Raw genomic sequence first — 22185 nt, 5'->3', positions numbered from 1 at the left:
ATCTGCCGACCTTCTAGATTTTTTTTCAAAAGCCCAAATATTGCAACCTTTCCTGATAGGGAAGCAGTTGCAACCCCTGAACCAGTAAACAGAGCTGGAAGGGACCTGGGAGAACATCTAGTCCAACCCCCTGCTCACGCAGGAGACCTATACTATTTCTGTGCAATCTCTTCTTAAAAACATCCAGTGTTGGAGCACTCACAACAAAGCAGGGCCCACCTTTGGTGGGAAGGGAAGAGCGTTCCGTGCGCCTTTGGCGTTGAGTCATGCCGGCCACATGACCACGGAGACGTCTTCGGACAGCGCTGGCTCTTCGGCTTTGAAACGGAGATGAGCACCGCCCCCTAGAGTCGGGAACGACTAGCACGTATGTGCGAGGGGAACCTTTACCTTTACCTTAACCACCAACTGGACATAATATTACTACTTACTTACACACCTGGAGGAACCATTTGCCTGCATTTAGTCTTTCCAAATCTGTCCAGTTGAACATAGAGGAATGATCGTAAGCTAGTTCTGGGAATACTTCCTCGACGTCGGTGGTTCTTCGCAACGTCTGGTCATGCATAAGAAAAGGCACTCCGTCGTAACTGTGAATAGAAAAACCTATAATAATTATCCTGCTGGATGGATCAGATCCAGGGTTCCATTCAGAATTTGGCTTCTTGCTTCTGGGTCCTTGCAAATGCAGGTACTTCTCGACTTACAACCATTCGTTGAGTGACCGTTCAGAGTTACAACGGCACCGAAAAAAGCGACTTATGACCGTTGTTCACACGCACGACCATTGCAGCATCCTTATGACCACGTGATCAAAATCCAAACGCTTGGCCACTGGCTCGTATTTATGACGGTTGCAGTGTCCCAGGGTCATGTGATCCCCCTTTTGGGAGCTTCTGACAAGCAAAGCCAATGGGGAAGCCAGATTCACTTAACAACCGGGTTATTTAACTTATCAACTGCCATGCCACTTGGTAACTTTAAGGCCTGTGGACTTCAACTCCCAGAATTCCTCAACCCACCACTGTGTATACCAGTGGCCTCCAAACTTGGTAAGTCTCCAGGTTTTACCAAGTTCGCTTGGTCCGCCAGTTGTGTCCCTTCCTTGACCGGGATGCCTTATGCACAGTCACTCACGCTCTGGTTACGTCTCGGTTGGATTATTGCAATGCTCTCTACATGGGGCTGCCCTTGAGGTGCACCCGGAGGCTACAGTTAGTCCAGAATGCGGCTGCACGAGTAGTAACGGGAGCCGCTCGTGGCTCCCACGTGACATCGCTGCTCCGTAGTCTGCACTGGCTTCCTGTGGTCTTTAGGGTGCGCTTCAAGATTTTGGTTACCATCTTTAAAGCGCTCCATGGCTTAGGACCCGGGTACTTATGAGACTGCCTGCTGTTACCTTATGCCTCCCACCGACCCGTACGCTCTCACAGAGAGGGTCTCCTCAGGGTGCCGTCCGCCAAACAGTGTCGGCTGGCGGCCCCCAGGAGTAGGGCCTTCTCTGTGGGAGCATCGACGCTCTGGAATGAACTTCCCCCTGGTTTACATCAAGTGCCTGATCTTCGGACCTTCTATCGTGAGCTAAAAACACATTTATTTATTCAAGCGGGACTGGCATAAGTAGTTTTTATTTTAAATTGGGGTTTTATTAATATTTTAAAATTTAAAATTTTAATTTTAATTTTCAGCCTTTTTGTAATTTGCTATGTTTTAAATGTTGGTTTTAATTGTATATATCCTGTGTTTTATCTTTGGCTGTACACCGCCCTGAGTCCTTTGGGAGAAGGGCGGTACAAAAATTTAATAAATAATAATAATAATAATAAAGATTTAAGGACTTCAATTCACAGAATTCCTCAGCCATCATTGGTAACTTTAAGATTGGTAACTTTTAAGATTTTTGGACTTCAACTTGAAGACTTGTGGACTTCAACTCCCAGAATTTCTCAGCCAGCCATGCAGGCTGAGGAATTCTGGGAGTTGAAGTCCGCAAGCCTTCAAGTTGCCAAGTTTGGAGACCCCAGCCTTAAAACTTGAGCACAAGCAGAGAGACTTGCCTTATCACCACATCTGCCTGCACACCGTAAACCTTCTCCTCCACGGCTTTCTGGAAGGACATCAGAGTGTTTTCAGGTGCTAACTGGAGGAGAAACAGAAAGAATGTAAATTATATTTTGTTTTTACTGCTACGCACCGAAAGCTACATTGGGACACCTTTCCAAACCGGAAACTAAAATATGAACATCAAGTATCCAAACATGTTTTAAAGATATGTGCCTCACTAGGCCAGGAACACCAATTCCACAGAAAAGCTAAAATTAAAATTAATTTAATTCAAAATTAAAATTACATTTATTGAGATTGGCGAGAACAACAGAACTCTACGAATCTGATTCTGTGCTGTTCCTTCTCCTCGTGTATTTATATGCCCCTCCCCATCTCACTATCCAAAGCCACACACACACACACATGTCTTTGGTTATTCGGGTTTTCTCCCGCGTAAAATTGGAAGTGTCTTGGCGACGTTTCGACGAAGTCTCGTTCGTCATCTTCAGGCTTCAGCTTCGTGCTTCTGGGAGCAAAGCTCCAGAAGCACGAAGCTGAAGCCTGAAGATGACGAATGAGACTTCATCGAAACGTCGCCAAGACACTTCCAATTTTACGCGGGAGAAAACCCGAATAACCAAAGACCTACATACAAACACCCGCGAAAACCTCAGAAAACATATATATACATATACATACATATACATATATATATATATATATATACACACACACACACACACACATACATACATACGTACGAACATACATACATACATATACTGCATTTTTCGCACTATAAGATGCACTTCCCCACCCTCAAAAAAAAATGGATGGAAATGTCTGTGCGTCTTATAGGGTGAATATTGCGGTGGGGGAAGGGGGGGTTCACCGCCACCGGAGAATGCTGGAGCCTTTGTTGCCGAGCAGCTGATCGGTGGTTGGATCGGCCTCTCGGAATAGCGCTGATCAGCTGTTCTAGGTGGCGGGGATCACCACCGCCTATCGCCGCCACTGCCAATTACCACCACCTTGAACAGCTGATCGGCAGTATTCCGGGAGGCTGATCCAACGCTGATCAGCTGCTCGGCAGCGAAGGCTCCAGCGTTTGCCGGCTGTTTGCTGCAAGGACGCTAGCCAGATGGATACCGGGAGGCAGAGGCAAAAAAATTTTTTCCTCCCCAAATGCTAGGTGTGTCTTATGTTCCGGAGCGTCTTATAGTGCAAAAAATACGGGCGCACACACACACACACACACATATATATGTGCGTGTGTATCTGTATATATACTCACACACACACAAATGGATACATCCATACCAACCGTACTAAGAAAAAAAAAATAATGAGGATTTTTTTCACTGCCAAAATGGAGAGAGAAAAAAACACCTAAAGGCATCTCCTAAATTTGGAAGGATTACAGTCAATTAAATGCTAGGCTGAGCACCGCACTAATTTTGCTTTGCCCTAAGCAGCAAAAATGCCTCTCTTTTTTTTTTTTTTTTTGATCCATTAATAGGAAGGGGATTTAGATGAAATAAAACGGGGAAAGACTTAAGGGCCCTTTGAAGCCTGCCGTGTGCCATATCGGCCCCGTTAAAAGCTCCCTGCAAAAGGACAAGATTTGCATCACTTAATTGGAAACCCAACGAAGCGGCTGAGTTATAGACTTGGGGGGGGGAGACGGAGGTTGATTTCTGAGCCTCCGATCAGCTCCCACTCCAGCGCGGAAGCTCCATTTAAATTTCTCGAAGCGCCCACTTGTGCCTCGACTGACAACCATCTGTGTAGTGACTGTTCGAAGTCACAACAACTGAAAAAAGGGACTTATGATTTTTTTTTTCTCCCTGCACATGACCACTGCAGGGTCATGTGATCAAAATAAGAGACCCTAGTCCCATTTTACGACCTTTCCTGCCCACAGTTCTTAAGTGAATCATTGCAAGTTGCAAGTGACTCTCTTAACTCTGTCCCTCTGCTTTGCTTGCTCTTCTCCTGCAGCGGTGAATTTCAGTACTGTGATTATTTCCCTTTCCTTGTACAGAAAATCAATAGAACAAAGGTAGAAAGTTTCCTGTTAGGTGAAAAGGAGAAGAACCCCGTTTAAATTCTTCGGGTTCGCCCCTGAACAGAATAATAATAATAATAATTTAATTTGCATACCGCCCTTCTCCCGAAGGACTCAGGGCGGTTCACAGCCAAGTAAAATCGACAATAAATAAGTACAATACAATAAAAGCAATGATAAAAAACTTATTAAATTTGGCCCATAATTAAAATAAAACCATAAAACCCCAATTAATAATAAAACTAATTCTATGCCAGTCCAGAATCCTTGGGGAGTCCCAAAGGTGCTTTTTCAGGAGGCGACCGGACTTTCTTGTTTTTTGTTTTGTTAAGACATTTCGCTTCTCACCCAAGAAGCTTCTTCAACTCTGACTGTATGGTGGGAAATGGAAGGATTGGTATTTCTTGCAGACAGCTGGTCATTTGCATCCTTTTAGAGGGTCATTGAGGCCACTTGGAGTCTACCTGTAACGGCTCCTGTAGTCTGCAATTTTTCCTCTGGAAATCCAAATTTGCCTAATCATAAATTGCCAATTTAGATTATCAAAAGCCTTTTGGGCGTCCAGAAAAACAAGGCCCACTTGTTTCTCTGGGTGGGCTTCATGATATTCCAATATGTCTACTATTATTCTTGCATTCTCTCTTATTTGTCTGTTTGGAAGAAAGCCATTTTGATCTGGGTGTATAGTCTCATTCAATATTCTTTTTAAGCCATTCTGCTATTCTATTTCCTCTGGAAATCCATTCCTATTCCCACACCCTGCGAAGGGTCTTCATCCCAAATTGTACAGCTAAAAGTCTGTAGAAATTCTCAGACATTCAGATCATGGTTGTCCCAAAGGTGGGTTTTTTTTCAGGAGGCAACTGGACTTTCTTGGTTTTTCTTTGAATCCTTGGGGAGCTTTCATTAACTAAGGAGAAATTTCCTGACAGTTAGAACAATTAATAAGTGGAACGACTTGCCTGCAGAAGTTGTGAATGCTCCAACACTGGAAATTTTTAAGAAGATGTTGGATAACCATCTGAGATGGCGTAGGGTTTCCTGCCTGGGCAGGGGGTTGGACTAGAAGGCCTCCAAGGTCCCTTCCAACTCTGTTGTTATATATTATATTATATAACTTTCAGATCTTCAAGTGGTTGCCCCACAGGAGGCAGTCAATACATGGCCGAATATTGGAAATGTAAATTGTAAAGAAGGAACTTTTTAAAAAAATAAATTTTTACTGAATTTTAAAAAACCAAACAAAAACAGTGGACTTTGCTCCACGTCTCTGGTTTTTAACATCTATGTCAAATCTAATTTACTATGTCATGTGTTCTCAGTTTATATATAGGTTTATATATCTCCTGATTCCATTTATATCAAGTATATACCATGTTATTACTTCTATTACAACTCTATACATATTTAATAAAACTATTCTACCCTCATAAATACAATTTGCAATATACATTGATATATACATTTCCAGACACTTCTTATCCCTGCTTTCTGGCATTCTATCTCCTCTCAAGCCAGTCATAAATTTTATTTATTAAGTCTTCTTTCGAGGGTACATCTTTGCACGTCCACTTTTGGGCAAATGTTAGTCCTGCCACGGTTAGTATGTGCAATACTAAATAAGTAACACTTTTATCTTGTTTGTCGTCCATCATACCCAATAAGAAAAATTCTGGTTTGACCTCGATTTTGATCATTAACATCTCCTCTAACCAGCTTCTTATTTGCTACCAAAACTTTTCTGGTTTTTTTGGCATTCCCACCATATATGGTAATATGTTCCTAATTCCATTTCACATTTCCAACTAATTGGAGAGTATTTTTTTACTAATCTTTGCCAGTCTTGTGGGTGGGATAATGCACCTGTAAACATTTTATACAGGTTTTTTTTTTTTTGTATGCGGCCGCCAATGTAATTTGTAAAGAAGGAACTTTGTACCATTTATGGCGAGCATGTAATTAAAGCAAAAAAAACCACCTCTGGAGTAGGATTCACATTTTAATACAGGAGATTCTTAAAAGTGAATATAAAGAAAAATAACCCGATATTTTTCTTTTAGGCTTAATGGACAAAGAGCCTGGGGAAAAAATTTTTGGAACTTTGATGTTAAATATGTTGACAGCAGCAAAATTACTTCATGCACAAAAATGGAAGGAAGCTTTGATCCTCGTAATGGATAAATGATTGGAATTAGCAGAGATGGCCAAATCGACTGCTTTGATTAAAGGGGAAAAAAATACAATTTTTTTTGTTTCTACTTTTTGGGGACTTTGTGCCTGAGGTGGGGGGGGGAAAAATGAAACTTTGGGTTTTCACTGATTTAGAGAGACGGTCTGTTGTTACAGGAATTGCCAGCATATATTATGATGTAAAAGTAAAAAAGTTGGGGTTTTGCGTAACAGAGGTCCAAATGGAGCCGTAGACACCGACACGAACTTGTAGTTTTACACAAATAAAGATATTTTACAATCTATATATAAGCAGATAGTCAGGCAAACAGGAGCATCGTGAGGTAAATCAACACAGAAGTGAGGTAAATTAGAGGGCACGCCGAAGAAAAAAAGGTGGGAAAAACGGGAAACTCCCCCTCCACACCCAAGCAACCAATCACGGCGCAGACTGCCTCACGCCAGACCTCACCAACCAATCAAATTTAACGATGTGTTCTGGTTCACTGCACAACCCCTCCCCCTGCTCCAGCGGTTACATTTAAATATCCAGCGGTTACATTTAAATAGCCAGCGCTTATATTTAAATAGCCAGCGGTTACATTTAAATAGCCAGCGGTTACATTTAAATAGCCAGCGCTTACATTTAAATAGCCAGCGCTTACATTTAAATAGCCAGTGGTTACATTTAAATAGCCAGCGGTTACATTTAAATAGCCAGCAGTTACATTTAAATAGCCAGCGCTTACATTTAAATAGCCAGCGCTTACATTTAAATAGCCAGCAGTTACATTTAAATAGCCAGCGCTTACATTTAAATAGCCAGCGCTTACATTTAAATAGCCAGCGCTTACATTTAAATAGCCAGCAGTTACATTTAAATAGCCAGCGCTTACATTTAAATAGCCAGCGCTTACATTTAAATAGCCAGCGCTTACATTTAAATAGCCAGCGGTTAAATCTAAATATTTTCCCATTATTTTCATTTTCTTTTAATATTCTGATAAAACTAATAAAAAATATGAAACAATACGTGGTCGAAGGTGGCGTTCAATAATCTGTGCTTAAAACTGGTGCGTGTTTGTGTGTGTTGTGTGTGAAGAGAATGAAAAAGAGGCCTACCTACCATGGGGGCTCCGCGGTGGCCGAGGATGGCGGGTCTGGGTCCCAGCTCTTTCCTTTCCATGATGCATGGGGAGGAGAAGGTGAGGGGCACCAGGTACAGTCCGAGGACAACTGCAAAATAGGTCCCAAGCATCAGCAGCTGGGAAGCTGGAGAGAAGAAACAGTGATTTGGAATAGAGCTGGAAGGGACCTTGGAGGTCTTCTAGTCCAACCCCCCCTGTTCAAGCCAGACATTCCAAGAAAACAAACTCTCTTGATTTCGAATGAACTAAGGGCGTCCAATAAAACTGCATCCGATCTGCATCTCTGCTATCTATGGGAGGATGTAGCCCATACAGATTAACAAGAGTTGGAAGGGACCCTGGAGGTCTTCTAGTCCAACCCTCCCTGCACAAGCAGGAGAACCTAAACCACTGCAGAAAAGTGGCTGTCCGATCTCTTCTGAAAAGCCTCCAGTAATGGAACACCCACAACTTCTGGAGGCCAGCCCTTCCACGGATTAACTGATCCGTGATTATGGAATAACAGAGTTGGAAGGGACCTTGGAGGCCATCTAGTCCAACCGCCTGCACAAGCAGGAGATCCTCTACCATTTCAGACAAATGGTTGTCCAGTCTCTTCTTAAAAACCTCCAGCGATGGAGCACCCAAAAGTTCCGGAACGAAGCTCTTCCACTGATAATAATAATATCAGAGTTGGAAGGGACCTTGGAGGCCTTCTAGTCCAACCCCCTGCCCAGGCAGGAAACCCTACACCATCTCAGTCAGATGGTGATCCAACATTTTCTTAAAAATTTCCAGTGTTGGAGCATTCACAACTTCTGCAGGCAAGTCGTTCCACTGGTTAATTGTTCTAACTGTCAGGAAATTTCTCCTTAGTTCCAGGTTGCTTCTCTCTTTGATTAAGTTTCCATCCGTTGCTTCTTGTCCTGCCTTCAGGTGCTTTGGAAAATAAATTGAACCTCTCTTTTCTGTGGCAAACCCTCAAATATTAGAACCCTGCTACGATGACTTCTTTTCTCTAGACTACCCAAACCGAAACCCTGCGACGGTTCTTCATATATCTTAGTCTCCAGGCCTTTAATCATCTTACTTGCTCTTCTCTGCACTTTTTCCAAAGTCTCTACACCATTTTTGTAATGCGGTCACCAAAACTGGAAGCTGTATTCCAGGTGTGTGGTCTTATTAAAGATTTATAAAGCGGTAATAAAACTTCACCTGATTTTGATTCTATGCCTCTATTTATACAACCAAGGACGGTATTAGTTTTTTTTGGCTGCTGCCAAAAACTAAGAAACATCCAAGAGAGAAAGAGAAAGGAAGAAATTGATTTCCAAGGATTGGATTGAAAAGAATAATTATCTTGGAGAGAAACTTCCTGGTGATTCTTCACTGCATAGACATCAAATCCCAAAAATCATAATTTGTGACCACGTTAGCTGGAAATTTAACCACTGGTGGCGCAATGTTGTTGTTGTTTTTTTGAAGAAGTTTTTTATTTTTTATTTTTCTCATAGACATACCTTAACTGTACAGTTTCTTATCCAACATACATATTTTCTAAACACCATCCTAAAAAATTTAAGTATATTCAGGGTTGCTCTTCTACCATTTCTTCTCCCTTGTTTTACAACAATCCTTCTTCTCCTCTTTCCTTTCCCTCCCTTCTTCCATCTACTCTTCTACTTTCTTCTTTCCTCCTCTCCTTCTCTATTTCCCCTTCCTTTCCCCCACACCTTCCTCCCTTCTCACCTACTCGTTTCCCCTCTCTTTCTTCCTCTCCTTTTCCCTTTCTTCTTTCCCCCTCTCTCCTTCCTCTCCTCTATCCCTCTCCATTCTCTCCTTATTGTTGCATTCATTTTCAATTTAGTATTTTCCGAAGTGGTATTTGAGCAATTTTTACTTTCTTTTCAATTACTGTTTCATTTTATCAAATTCACACTTATCATCATAAATGTACATTTATATAATAACATTTTCTTTCTTTCCCCCCCCCACATTCCCCTTTTCCATTTACACAGGTGTCTTCTGGGTTTGTATTTCTTTTTTTTTGTCTTCTCTTTCATTTACTCATACCTTATCTAATTTATTTCTCTGTAATCTTTTATTCATGTTTCTTTTCTAACCATTCATAAAATCGGTTAAAGCGGTTAAAGTGCAGCATTGCAGGCAAATTCTGCCCACAGCCAGTAGTTTAATCCTGCTGGAGCTCAAGGTTGACTCAGCCTTCCATCTTTCCAAAGGTCAATAAAACGAGGACCCAGATTGTTGGGGCAAGATGCAAATAACGCTGACATTGTAAATTGCCTAGATAGAGCAGGGGTCTGCAAACTTGGCTCTTTTAAGACTTGTGGACTTCAACTCCCAAAGTTCCTCAGCCAGCAAAGCTAAGCAAAACAAAGCTGGCTGAGGAACTCTGGGAGTTGAAGTCCACAAGTCTTAAAATAGCCAAGTTTGCAGACCCCTGGCCTAGAGTGTACTGTAAAGCGCTAATGGGCAGTATACAGGTAATCTTTGACTTACAACCATTTATTTAGTGACCGTTCGGAATTACAACAGCACTGTTGTTTTTCACACTTACGACCGCTGCAGCATCCCCATGTTCAAGTGATCAAAATTGGCAACTGTTTCGTATTTATGACGGTTGCAGTGTCCCATGGTCACTTTGCGACGTTCGGACAAGCGAAGTCAAGAAGGAAAGCCAGATTCATTTAACCACCATGTTACCAACAACCGCAACGACTCACTTTAACAACTGTGGCAAGGAAAGTTGTAAAACGGGCCGAAATGCACCTAACAACCCTCTTGCTTAGCAGTGCAAATTTTGGGCTCAAACTGTGCTCCTACGTCAAGGACTGCCTGTAATTTATATTCCCCATTTGTTTGCTAGGATGTAGTTTGATCTCTTTTCGGCTTGCTGTTTTTATAACCGTGACCTTTGCTTGCTCTTTCCTTTCCATGGCTAAGCAGATTGCATTATTCCCGTCCCAGTTTTCTCAAGCCTGGTTCCTGTTACCCAACACCTCTTGAATGCTGAATGTTTCACATTTAAACTTTATGAACCAAGAAAAAGATTATCTCCCTGTAGCTCAGGATTGAACTGCGGGGTCCTCGGCGCTCTCTGAGCTTGGTGCTTTTCATGACCCAACTAGGATACATCATCAGTGCTGGAAGGAGATAGGCTTTGTGGAGAGGAGGAGGAGGAGGAGGAGGAAGGGGAAAAAGAAAAGAAAAGGAGGAGGGAAAGGAGGACTGTAGAGTCTTTGGTGCTCTCTGAGCTTGGTGCTTTTCTTGCAAATGTTTCATAGCCTAACTAGGTAACAACATCAAGTGCTAGTAAGGAGTGGGGTTTGCAGGGAGGAGGAGGAGGAGGAGAACTGTGTGGTTCTTAATGCTTTCAGGGATTGCTTGTTTCTTGCAGACTCTTCATTTCTCAACTAATAATAATAATAATAATAATAATAATAATAATAATAATAATAATAATAATAATAATAATAATAATAATAATAATAATAATGATGTTTTAATTTGTATACCGCCCTTCTCCTGAAGGACTCAGGGCGGTGAACAGGCAAATAAAATACAAACAGAAACATACACCATAATTAAAACAACCCTTAAAAAACTGATTCAAATTAGCCAGAAAATTTAAAATAACATTACACCCCATAAAAATTACAGAATTTAGTGCTCGCTTCGGCAGCACATATACTAAAATTGGAACGATACAGAGAAGATTAGCATGGCCCCTGCGCAAGGATGACACGCAAATTCGTGAAGCGTTCCATATTTTAAGTATCAAATCTGGCAGAAATGGCAAAAATCTCTGCTTACTTGAAAGACTATACACAAGAAAAATATATTTTAGAATGGAAAATGTGGATTGATTATATTCAAAATAAGTATCAGATAAAAAAATATCAAATAGCATATGAGTAAATTTAGGAAATAATTTGTATTAGATATATTTTTGAAGGAGAGGGGAATTGAGAGTGTGAATAAGCGTGGAGAGACTAGAGATTATAATTTAGGATTTTAGATTATGATTGTTAGTTTTGATACCCTGCATTTTGTTCTGGGAAGTCGGGGTGGGGGGTGGGGGGTAAAGGGGAAGGGAATTGGGGGGTTGAGGTTAGTGATGGAGTGATGGTTAATGTACAGGGATTATTGAAGATGTATAAATATAATTAATGTAGGGTCGGGTCTGACCAGTTGCCATTTTAGAACGGTGGGGAGGGAAAAAAGAGAGAGTAGGAGGTAGGAAAGAGGAGAAGAGGAAGGAAGAGGGGTAGAAGAGGGAGAAGAGTGTAGGGTGGAGGGAGGAGAGGAGGTAGATAAGAGAAGGAGAGGAAGGTTTGGAAAGTAAAAGAAGGTAGAAGAGGGAAGAAGGTTAAAAAGGGGGGTGGTGACTGGGCAGGCCCGACTAATTGTATATAACTGTACATTGGATGAATTATTTGATAAGATTGTAAAAATAAAACTTTTTTTATAAAAAAAAAAAAAAAAAATTACAGAATTTAAAACCCACAATTTAAAATTTAGAATTTAAAATCAAGCCAGTCCAGCCGAACGGAATAAATAAGTTTTAAGTTCGCGGCGAAAGTTCCCGAGGTCAGGTAGTTGTCGAAGCCCGGGGGGGAAGCTCGTTCCACAGGGTAGGAGCCCCCACAGAGAAGGCCCTCCCCCTGGGGCCGCCAGTCGACATTGTTTGGCTAGGTTAACATCATCAGTGTGAGGCACTAATCCCACATTCACCAACACTGATGGTATTACCTAGTCAGGTAACGAAACACCTGCAAGCAAACCAGCAGGTTTCAGAGAGAGCACCTCCCCTTCTGTGCCTTCGGTCACAGATCATTGATGCTTGATTTTTACTTGTGGCGTTGTTGCGTCGCTCCATCGATTTTTCTCTTGAAACCTGCTAAGACTTTTGCAAACATTAAGCTTGCTAATGCAGTTTTTTAAAAAAAAAAATACTCCTCACACGCAAACACTTCATTTCCGCTCCAGTCCTGACTGGCTGAATTAGAATTACAGGGAATTAAGAGTGACAGCAACTAGCCGGGGGTAGCCGAGAGTGCTTACGACAGCGAGACACAATATGGAAAGCGAAGTACTAGATCTGCTCGTTTCAATTTACTGAATGTTGAACGGCCTTGTCTCTTGCTTCCCTATTCTTGTCTCCGGACATCTCTGTTGTGGTCCGCCAGCAGCCTGCGGAGCTGGCAACGGAGTCGGACAGCGATGAGGCTGAGGAAGAACATGGGCCAGTCCTGGAGGATGGAGAAGGCCCGGATGAGGGCTCTGTGTTGGAGGCAGAGGTAGGGGCCAGGGCCATCGGGGAGTGATGTGCAGAGTCCGGAGCCTCCAGAGGCTGATAGTAGTGAGGCAGAGGAACAGGAGGAGCCTGTTCCTAATTCACGGATGAGAAGAGCTGCCAGAAGGCAAGAGCAGCTGAAGCAAAAAGGACGACTTAGGAGTAAGGCCAGGAGATGATTGGCCCCTCTCATAAGGCTTAAAAGACCAGCAACGGCGTTTGGGCTCTTTGCCCGAAAACAACGTTGATAGCCTTGCTCCTTGTCTTGCTGCATTTATTTCTTGTCGGCGTCTTCTGCTTTTGAACTTTTGCCAAGAAAAGCCTTTGGCAGTTTGCCTAATTAAGACCAAGGTTGGTGATAAGACTGAAGAATTGTATTATGAAGAATTTGTTTTGATTTAGTTTGGACTACTCTGAGAATGAGTTTAATTCTTAATAAAGCCTGTGTTTTTGAACTACTTCTACCTACTTAGTCCTGGGTCACAACGATCTCGTCCTTCCCAGCTTTATCCGATCTCTGTGTTGCTAACGGGGCAAAGGTTTTCTAGCAACAAGGAAAACTTTGCGGGTCTTGGGAGTTCTTCGGAGCAAGCTTGCGCGACGTTTTCTCATCTCTCCAAACTACAGCTGGGGTTATGATTGCAGAATGCAATTCCCCAAAAGGACATCAAGCCAACGAACGAAAGGAGAAAGCTTAATAAGGCAATAAGGCAAAGCAATATTCTCTTCGGCTTACTGACAACCGAATGGAAAAGAAACCAAGAAAATTGAAAATCTGCAATTCTCTTTGTAATATACAGTAGATTCCGATCGGAAAGTTTAGGATTTAATCAGGAACAGAGTTTAGTCTGCTTGTCAAACTCAACTCAGCCTTTTTTTTTTTAAAAAAGGTGGGGGTGGGAATCCAAGGATTTCAAGACACAAAGGAATTTTTACAGGTAATCCTCAATTTACGACCCCAATTGAGCCCCAAATTTCTGTTGCTAAGTGAGAAATTTAGTTAAGTGAGCTTTACCCAATTTTATGACCTTTCTCGCCGCATTTGTTAAGCGAATCATTGCCGTTCTTAACTTAGTAACACGGTTGCTAAGCGAATCTGGCTTCCTTATTGACTTTTGTTCGTCAGAAGGTTGCAAAAGTGACCCCAGGATACTGCAACCGTCATAAATGTGAGACAGTTCTCAAGGATCCGACTGTAAATCACAAGACCACGGGGACGCTGCAACGGTCACGAGTGTGAAAAATGGTCGTAACTCACTTATTTCAGTGGTGCTGTAACTTCAAACTGTTGCAAGTCGAGAACTGCTTATTGATTGTCCTTGATTTATGACCGTAAGGGAACCCAAAATTTATGTCGTTATGTGAGGATGGTCATAAGTTGAGACCCCCATGTGACTGACCCAATTTTAGAACAATTTTTGTGGCGGATGTGAAACAAATGCTCCGGTCATTATGCGAATGCTACGATCTTTATAATAATAATAATAATAATAATAATAATAATAATAATAATAATAATAATAATAATAATAATAATAATAATAATAATAATAATAATAATAATTTAATTTTTATACCGCCCTTTTCCCGAAGGACTCAGGACGGTGCACAGCCAGATAAAATCAACAATCAATGGATACAATATAAGTAAAAACACTGCTAAAAAACTTATTAAGTAAACCCATTGTCTGAGACGGGCATGTTTTGTCCGAAGACGAAATTAAACTTAGAGAGAGCTTGAGAAGGATTCAATGGATGAGAATCCTCAGGGGGAAAACAACTCAAGAAGCTTGGGAAATTTTGAAAAGTGAGATTATAAAAGCACAGTCTAACACAATACCAATGAAGAAGAAAAATAGTAGATCTCAAAAGAAACCAGCATGGATGCATAAAGAACTATCTGACAAATTGAAAGACAAAAAGGACAAATATAAAAAGTGGAAAGAGGGGCAAATAACTAAGGCAGAATATCAGCAAATAGCCCGAGCCTGTAAAGATGAAGTGAGGAAAGCTAAGGCTCACAATGAACAAAGGCTAGCGACAAAAGTAAAAATAACAAAAAGCTTCTTCCAACATGTTAAAAACAAGAAAAAAGTCAAGGAAACAATTGGCCCATTGCTGGGAGAAAGTGGCAAGAAGATGACAAGCAACAGGGAGAAAGCAGATCTACTTAACTCATATTTTGCATCTGTCTTTACACAAAAGGAAAAACAATCCAACCTATCAAAAACAGCACTACAAAAACAGATTAGAAACACAAGTTAAAATAGGGAAGAAAATGGTAAGTGAACACCTGTCTACCCTAGACGAGTTCAAATCACCAGGACCGGATGGATTACACCCCAAGGTTCTGAAGGAACTGGCAGACGGATCTCAGAACCACTGAACTATATCTTTCAAAGATCCTGGAGCACAGGGAGCTGCCAGAGGACTGGAAAAGAGCTGATGTAGTTCCCATCTTCAAAAAGGAAAAACAGATCCAGGAAACTACAGACCTATCAGTCTGACCTCAATACCGGGAAGATTCTGGAAAAGATAATCAAGCAACGAATCACCGAACACCTAGAAGCAAACAAAGTAATAACCAAAAGCCAACATGGGTTTGTCAGAAACAGATCATGCCAGACTAATCTTATCGCATTCTTTGACAAAATGACAAAATTAGTAGACCAGAGGAATGCTGTCGATATAATTTACTTGGACTTCAGTAAAGCATTTGATAAAGTAGACCATAACCTACTACTAGATAAAGTAGAAAATGTGGGTTAGACAGCACCACCACCAGATGGATTCGTAACTGGCTGACCAACCGCACTCAACGTGTAGTCCTCAACGGAACTACATCCACATGGAGGGAAGTATGCAGTGGAGTACCCCAAGGCTCTGTTTTAGGCCCAGTACTCTTCAACATCTTCATCAATGACTTGGACGAGGGATAGATGGGGAACTCATCAAATTTGCAGATGACACCAAGCTGGCAGGAATAGCCAACACTCCAGAAGATAGGCTCAAGTTACAGAAAGATCTTGACAGACTTGAACATTGGGCGCTATCTAACAAAATGAAATTCAACAGTGAAAAAAGTAAGGTTCTACATTTAGGCCAAAAAAACAAAATGCACCAGTACCGTATATGTGGTACCTTGCTCAATAGTAGTACCTGTGAGAGGGATCTTGGAGTCCTAGTGGATAACCATTTAGATATGAGCCAGCAGTGCAGCAGCTGTTAAAAAAGCCAACACAGTTCTGGGCTGCATAAACAGAGGGATAGAATCAAGATCACGTGAAGTGTTAGTACCACTTTATAATGCCTTGGTAAGGCCACACTTGGAATATTGCATCCAGTTTTGGTCGCCACGATGTAAAAAAGATGTTGAGACTCTAGAAAGAGTGCAGAGAAGAGCAACAAAGATGATTAGGGACTGGAGGATAAAACATATGAAGAACGGTTGCAGGAACTGGGTATGTCTAGTTTAACAAAAAGAAGGACTAGGGGAGACATGATAGCTGTGTTCCAATATCTCAGGGGCTGCCACAAAGAAGAGGGAGTCAGGCTGTTCACCAAAGCACCTGAGGGTAGAACAAGAAGCAATGGGTGGAAACTGATCAAAGAAAGAAGCAACTTAGAACTAAGGAGAAATTTCCTGACAGTTAGAACAATTAATAAGTGGAACGACTTGCCTTCAGAAGTTGTGAATGCTCCAACACTGGAAATTTTTAAGAAAATGTTGGATAACCATCTGACTGAGATGGTGTAGGGTTTCCTGCCTGGGCAGGGGGTTGGACTAGAAGGCCTCCAAGGTCCCTTCCAACTCTGATGTTATGTTATGTTAAACTTCATTTCCCTGAAAAAAAGTCAAATATTGCAGTCATGGGACCAAAGGATGCTGTAAATCGGCATAAACACAGTCAAGTTGCCAAGCATCCAAAATAAGATTGTGTTATTATGGGTTCAGTGGGAGCCGTCGGAACTTAGAATTTGGGTCCAAAGTACCTTTTGGGGGGTGTCACTAAGTGACCCATCATAAGTCGAGGACCAAAGTACATCCAACTTACATGCAGCTGTGCTCTTTTCAGGGAAATTCATTTGCATAATGACACTATGCCCATGATGTCATTGTGGCTTCGGTAGCATTTCAATGTCTTTAACACGATGAACATTACGAAAATGTGCCGCAGGATATTTATTCTACTCTATTTTATTTACATCCTGCCTTTATTATTTTTTAGAAATAATTCAAGGCAGTGAACAGAACTTCCTCTTCCTATTTTCCCACACACAACTTCCTGTGAGATAGGTTGAGCTCAGAAAGAAGTCACCCAGCTGTTTTTCATGCCTAAGATGGGTCTAGAACTCACCATCTCCTGGCAACTGTCCCAAAGTCCTCCAGCCAGCTTTCATGATTAAGGCAGGACTTGAGCTCACAATCTCCTGGTGATTGGCTCAAAGTCACCAGGCTGTCTCTCATGGCCCAAGGTGGGTCTAGAACTCACAATCTCCTCTGTGATTGGCCCAAAGTCACCCAGCTGGCTTTCACGGTTAAGGTAGGACTTGAACTCGTGGTTTCCCACTTCTTGATCAACCTTAACCAGTAGATCAAACCAGTTATTACCCAGGCTGGATACAGGTAACATATTTGGTGCGTGGTTTAACCATGATGCCAGCTTTCCGCATGACACTAAACAATAAATCAAGATTTACAAATGATGAAGGCTTGTCTAATACCTGAAACAAAAATCTAACCAAATTCTGCTTTAGCCAAATATAAAGACTTATTTTTCGATCCAAATCCCTAAATTTGGATTTAGAGATTTGGAAGTTCTTAAGAAGAGACTGGATGACCATTTGTCTGAACTGATATAGTGCCGTGATGCTGAACCTATAGCACGAGTGCCACCCATATCGGCGGAAGTTGGCAAACGGACTGTTTCCGGCCTTCGGAGGGCTCCCGGGGATGTGTTTTCGCCCTCCCCAAGCTCCTAGAAAGGGCCCATCGTGCCATCGCGTGTCAGGAGCGGGGGGGGGGGGGAGAGGGGGTCACGCACGCATGCCCACATAGAATTATGGGTGAGGGCATGTGTGCACGCGACCCTCCCCTCCCAGCTCCTGGCACACGATGGCAAAAAGGTTAGCCATCACTGGTATAGTGTCTCCTGCCTCAGCAAGGGGTTGGACTAGAAGACCTCCAAGGTCCCCTCCAGTTCTATTCTATTCCATTCCATTCCATTCCATATTCTCTTCTCTTCTCCTCTCCTCTCCTCTTCTTCCTTCTATTCCTTCTATTCCTTCTATTCCTTCTATTCCTTCTATTCCTTCTATTCCTTCTATTCCTTCTATTCCTTCTATTCCTTCTATTCCTTCTATTCCTTCTATTCCTTCTATTCCTTCTATTCCTTCTATTCCTTCTATTCCTTCTATTCCTTCTATTCCTTCTATTCCTTCTATTCCTTCTATTCCTTCTATTCCTTCTATTCCTTCTATTCCTTCTATTCCTTCTATTCCTTCTATTCCTTCTATTCCTTCTATTCCTTCTATTCCTTCTATTCCTTCTATTCCTTCTATTCCTTCTATTCCTTCTATTCCTTCTATTCCTTCTATTCCTTCTATTCCTTCTATTCCTTCTATTCCTTCTATTCCTTCTATTCCTTCTATTCCTTCTATTCCTTCTATTCCTTCTATTCCTTCTATTCCTTCTATTCCATTCCATTCCATTCTTCTCTTCTCTTCTCTCTCTCTCTCTCTTCTCTTCTTCTTCTCTCTCTTCTCTTCTCTTCTCTTCTCTTCTTCTCCTCTCCTCTCCTCTCCTCTCCTCTCCTCTCCTCTCCTCTCCTCTCCTCTCCTCTCCTCTCCTCTTCTATCCTATCCTATCCTATCCTATCCTATCCTATCCTATCCTATCCTATCCTATCCTATCCTATTCCATTAATTTAATTCTATTCCATTCCATTCCATTCCATTCCATTCCATGTTCTCCTCTCCTCTCCTCTCCTCTTCTATTCTTTCCTTATTATCCTTCTCCATAAAAGCATTATGCCTGTGTCATGTTACCCAAAATTGATCAGCCTCTCCAAAGTCTGGTTAATTCTCGCAATGCAAGCTCCACTCCTTACATATTTGTGTGACATCACAACACCCCTAACAAAAGGGGTAAAGTGTGCAACGTGAAACTGCGACTCTTCTTTCGTTATTTGTGTGTCCTTCCCAAGGGTGAAATGTTACCAGTTTGCTCTGGTTCAGGCAAACTGGTACTGATAAAAACTACCGGTTCAGGCGAATAGGTAGTAAAAAATGCTTTAAAAAGTTTTTTAAAATAAGGTTTTGATGATCACAGCTGGGCTGTGTGATCGTCGGAACTTTTTTTTTTTTTAAAGCATTTTTTTTACTACCGGTTCGGGCAAATAGGTAGTAAAAAAAATGCTTTCAAAAGTTTAAAAAAAAAATTGGCCACGCCCACCCAGTCACATGACACCCCCATTAAGCCACGCCCACAGAACCGCTAGCAAAAAAAAAAAATTGCATTTCACCACTGGTCCTTCCCCTTCTTTGTCATTCCATCTTTCCAGCTGAATAGGACGAATGCAGTTCTACTCACTGGCTCTTTCGGCTTTCGCAAATTGCCCGGAGACCAACCAAGACAGGGCCGTGACCGCCACAAGAGCTCCTACGTGCAGAAAAGGAGCAGTTGCCTACGGTGGAACAGAAGTGATTTGCAAACCATTAGTAAGCAAATGTGATCTCCCGAACAGTTAATAACCAAAGAGAAACAGCATTTGTGGGGACCCGAGAGGCAGTTCTACAAAGCTGCAGAGAATTAAAAGTGGTTTTCCATTGTCGCCCCTTCCATTACAGGTACTCCTCAACTTACGACCCCAACTGAGCCCAAAATTTCTGCTGCTAAACGAGACAATTACCAAATGAATTTTGCCTAGTTTTACCATCTTTCTTGCTGCAGTTCTTAAGGGAAACGCGGCAGTTGTTAAGTGAGTAACCCAGTTGTTAAATGAACCCTGTTGACTTTGCTTGTCATGAGGTTGCAAAAGGGGATCATGTGACCATCATAAATATGAGTCAGTTGCCCCCGGTCCGAATCTTGATCATGTGACCATGGGGAGGTTGTTAAGTGTGAAAAAAGGACTAGCTTGAACGTAGTTTTAAATTGGGGTTTTTAAATCAGGGGCTTTAAATGGGGTTTTAAATTTGTATTTAAAAGTTTTAGGGCATCAATTGAATTTAATTTTCTATTCTTTTTGCTGTTTTATATTATTATATGTTTTTCTGTTGTTTTATTGGCTGTGAACCGCCCTGAGTCCTTCGGGAGATGGGCGGTATACAAATATAATAATAAATAAAAAAGGCCGCAAGTCACTTTTTATAGTGCCGTTGTTAACTTTGAACGGTCGCTAAACAAACTGCTGCAAGTCAAGGACTCTCTTTTCACTGAACAACAGGAATGTTGGTCGTAAGTGGAGGACTACTTGTAGCCATATCAAAAATCATGAAAAAACTGGTTTTTAGGGAAAGTGGTGCAAACATTCAGTTGCTGAACTGGACAGGGTCAAATTTAGGGCAAAATAACGCACTGATTGGTGTGTTTTGCGTGGGGGGGCAAATTAAACGAAAACACTTACTTGCAATGACATGACCACCATATCCCACTCATCGTCCCACAACTGGGCTACACAACTCATCGTAACAACAGTGGAGATCAAGGTAGTGATGAGCCCAATCTGAAATGCAAGCAGAGAGATTTTATTCTATTGAGTGACTACGACTGATGGTTTGATCTTAAAACTGGCTGCAACGTGCAACCTCTCAGCTTCGCAGGGTCAGGCAAGGCCTGTCAAACGGAGGTCCTTCTCAGGGGGTCAGCGTGCCTAGCGGTTTGGAAGGATGCCCGTTTCTCACAAACACTTTGCAAGACCTGTGTTGTGTCTGCGGGACCCCGAGCCGGGCTTCCTGGCAGAGAGTGACTCGGAGAATGAGGGGGAAGAGCCGACAGGGTTAGAATCTTCCTCTCTGGCTCCGCTCCAGATTCCAGAGGCAGGCCAGGTGGTGGAGGAGGAGCTGACACGGCCTCTATCCCCCGACCCCTCCTTCTCCCTGGCAACGCTCCAAGAGCCAGCTGAGGAGGATCAATAATGGCTAGATGCAAGGCAGTGACGCCGAGTGAAGCATGCGCAGCAAAAGAAAGGAAGGGGCCGGCCCAGGGAGTGCTGAGCCACGGAGCCACACCCCACAGGGCATAAAAGTGGGTGGAGCTGCCTTTGGGCTCCGTGATGGACAAAAAACTGACTTTTGGAAACTTCGGCTGCTTTATTGCGAGACTCAGGAATTGGCTTTTCGGACTTCTGTTTACTTCTGAACTCTGGGTTGCTCCAGCAACAGACCACAGTAGCATTGAAGAGATAAGGAGGACTTGGCAGGCGCCAGAGCTGATATCTGTAGTGAGAATAAATTGCTGGCAAATACAGTCGGCTCGTGTGTCTTCTGGGGCGTGGTTGAGGGGGGCAGAACAACCTGCCATTTGGCTATGATTCCTGGATAACTATGAAAGCTTGTGTTGAGATAGAGCTGTTGATTTTTTTTAAGCCGCTATGGAAGTCTTCCTTGGGTTTGGCAGGAAAGTTTTAGGGAAAGTCACAGCCAGAAGTTCAGAAGTTTTCAGGGAGCTCAGGATCCAGAAGTGGGAACATTTCTCGCGAAAGGGATTTCACAAGGGGATATTCCCAATTCTGGATCCTGATCCTTTAGCTGTGGACAAGAGGAAGAGGAGGAGGAGGAGGAGGAAGACGAGAAGAGGAGGAGGGGGAGGGGGAGGGGGAAGAAGAGGCGAAAGAGGAGGAGGAGGAAGAAGAGAAAGGAAGAGAAAGAGGTGGAGGAGGACGACAAGAAGGAAGTGGGGAGAGGAGAAGAAAGAGAAGGAAGAGGAGGAGGAGGAGAAAGAAAAGGGGAGGAAAAGAGGAGGAGGAGGAAGAGGAGGGGAGGAAGAGGAGGAGGGGAAGGAAGAGGAGGGGAGGAGGAAGAGAAGGAAGAGGAGGAGGAGAAAGAAAAAGGGGGAGAAAAAAGAGGAGGAAGAGAAGGAAGAGGAGGAGGAAGAAAAAGGGGGAGGAGAAAGAGGAGAAGAAGGAAGAGGAGGAAGCGGAGGAGAGGGAGGGGGAGGAAGAGAAGGAGGAGGAAGAGAGAAGAAAGAGAAAGTGGGAGGAGAAAGAAGAGGAAAGCTGATAAAGAACTCATTCTTTAGGAAAATGAAATTTATGACTGGCCTCACCCACTTCATCAGCCATTTTGTGAGCGTTCCTTTTTTTTTTCATAAAAAAGTTTTATTTTTACAATCATATCAAACAGCTCATCCAATGTACAATTATATACAATTAGTCGGGCTTGCCCAGTCACCACCCCCTCCTTTTAACTCTCTTCCTTCTTCTACCTTCTTCTACTTTCCAGACCTTCCTCCCCTT

General features: G+C 42.5%; 1 protein-coding gene and 1 non-coding gene across 3 annotated transcripts in view; one reads left to right on the top strand and one right to left on the bottom strand.

The window, feature by feature from the left end:
• LOC131199530 (glycerophosphodiester phosphodiesterase domain-containing protein 5-like) overlaps positions 1–22185 on the bottom strand; it is a 161193-nt gene that overhangs the window by 25723 nt on the left and 113285 nt on the right. For both annotated transcript variants that reach the window (XM_058185386.1, XM_058185385.1), the window contains 5 exons: positions 20356–20454; positions 19320–19413; positions 7410–7555; positions 2058–2140; positions 440–590 (listed from right to left, as the gene is read on the bottom strand). In XM_058185386.1, coding sequence (XP_058041369.1) covers positions 440–590; positions 2058–2140; positions 7410–7555; positions 19320–19413; positions 20356–20454 — 573 coding nt within the window. The remainder of the gene's footprint in view (positions 1–439; positions 591–2057; positions 2141–7409; positions 7556–19319; positions 19414–20355; positions 20455–22185) is intronic.
• Positions 11098–11204, top strand: LOC131200304 (U6 spliceosomal RNA). The gene has a single exon (XR_009155573.1). It is a non-coding gene; the product is annotated as a U6 spliceosomal RNA (small nuclear RNA).

This window comes from Ahaetulla prasina, chromosome 5 (assembly GCF_028640845.1).
Source record: "Ahaetulla prasina isolate Xishuangbanna chromosome 5, ASM2864084v1, whole genome shotgun sequence".
Lineage (NCBI taxonomy): Eukaryota > Metazoa > Chordata > Lepidosauria > Squamata > Colubridae > Ahaetulla > Ahaetulla prasina.
This window is presented reverse-complemented; position numbering and strand designations above follow the sequence as displayed.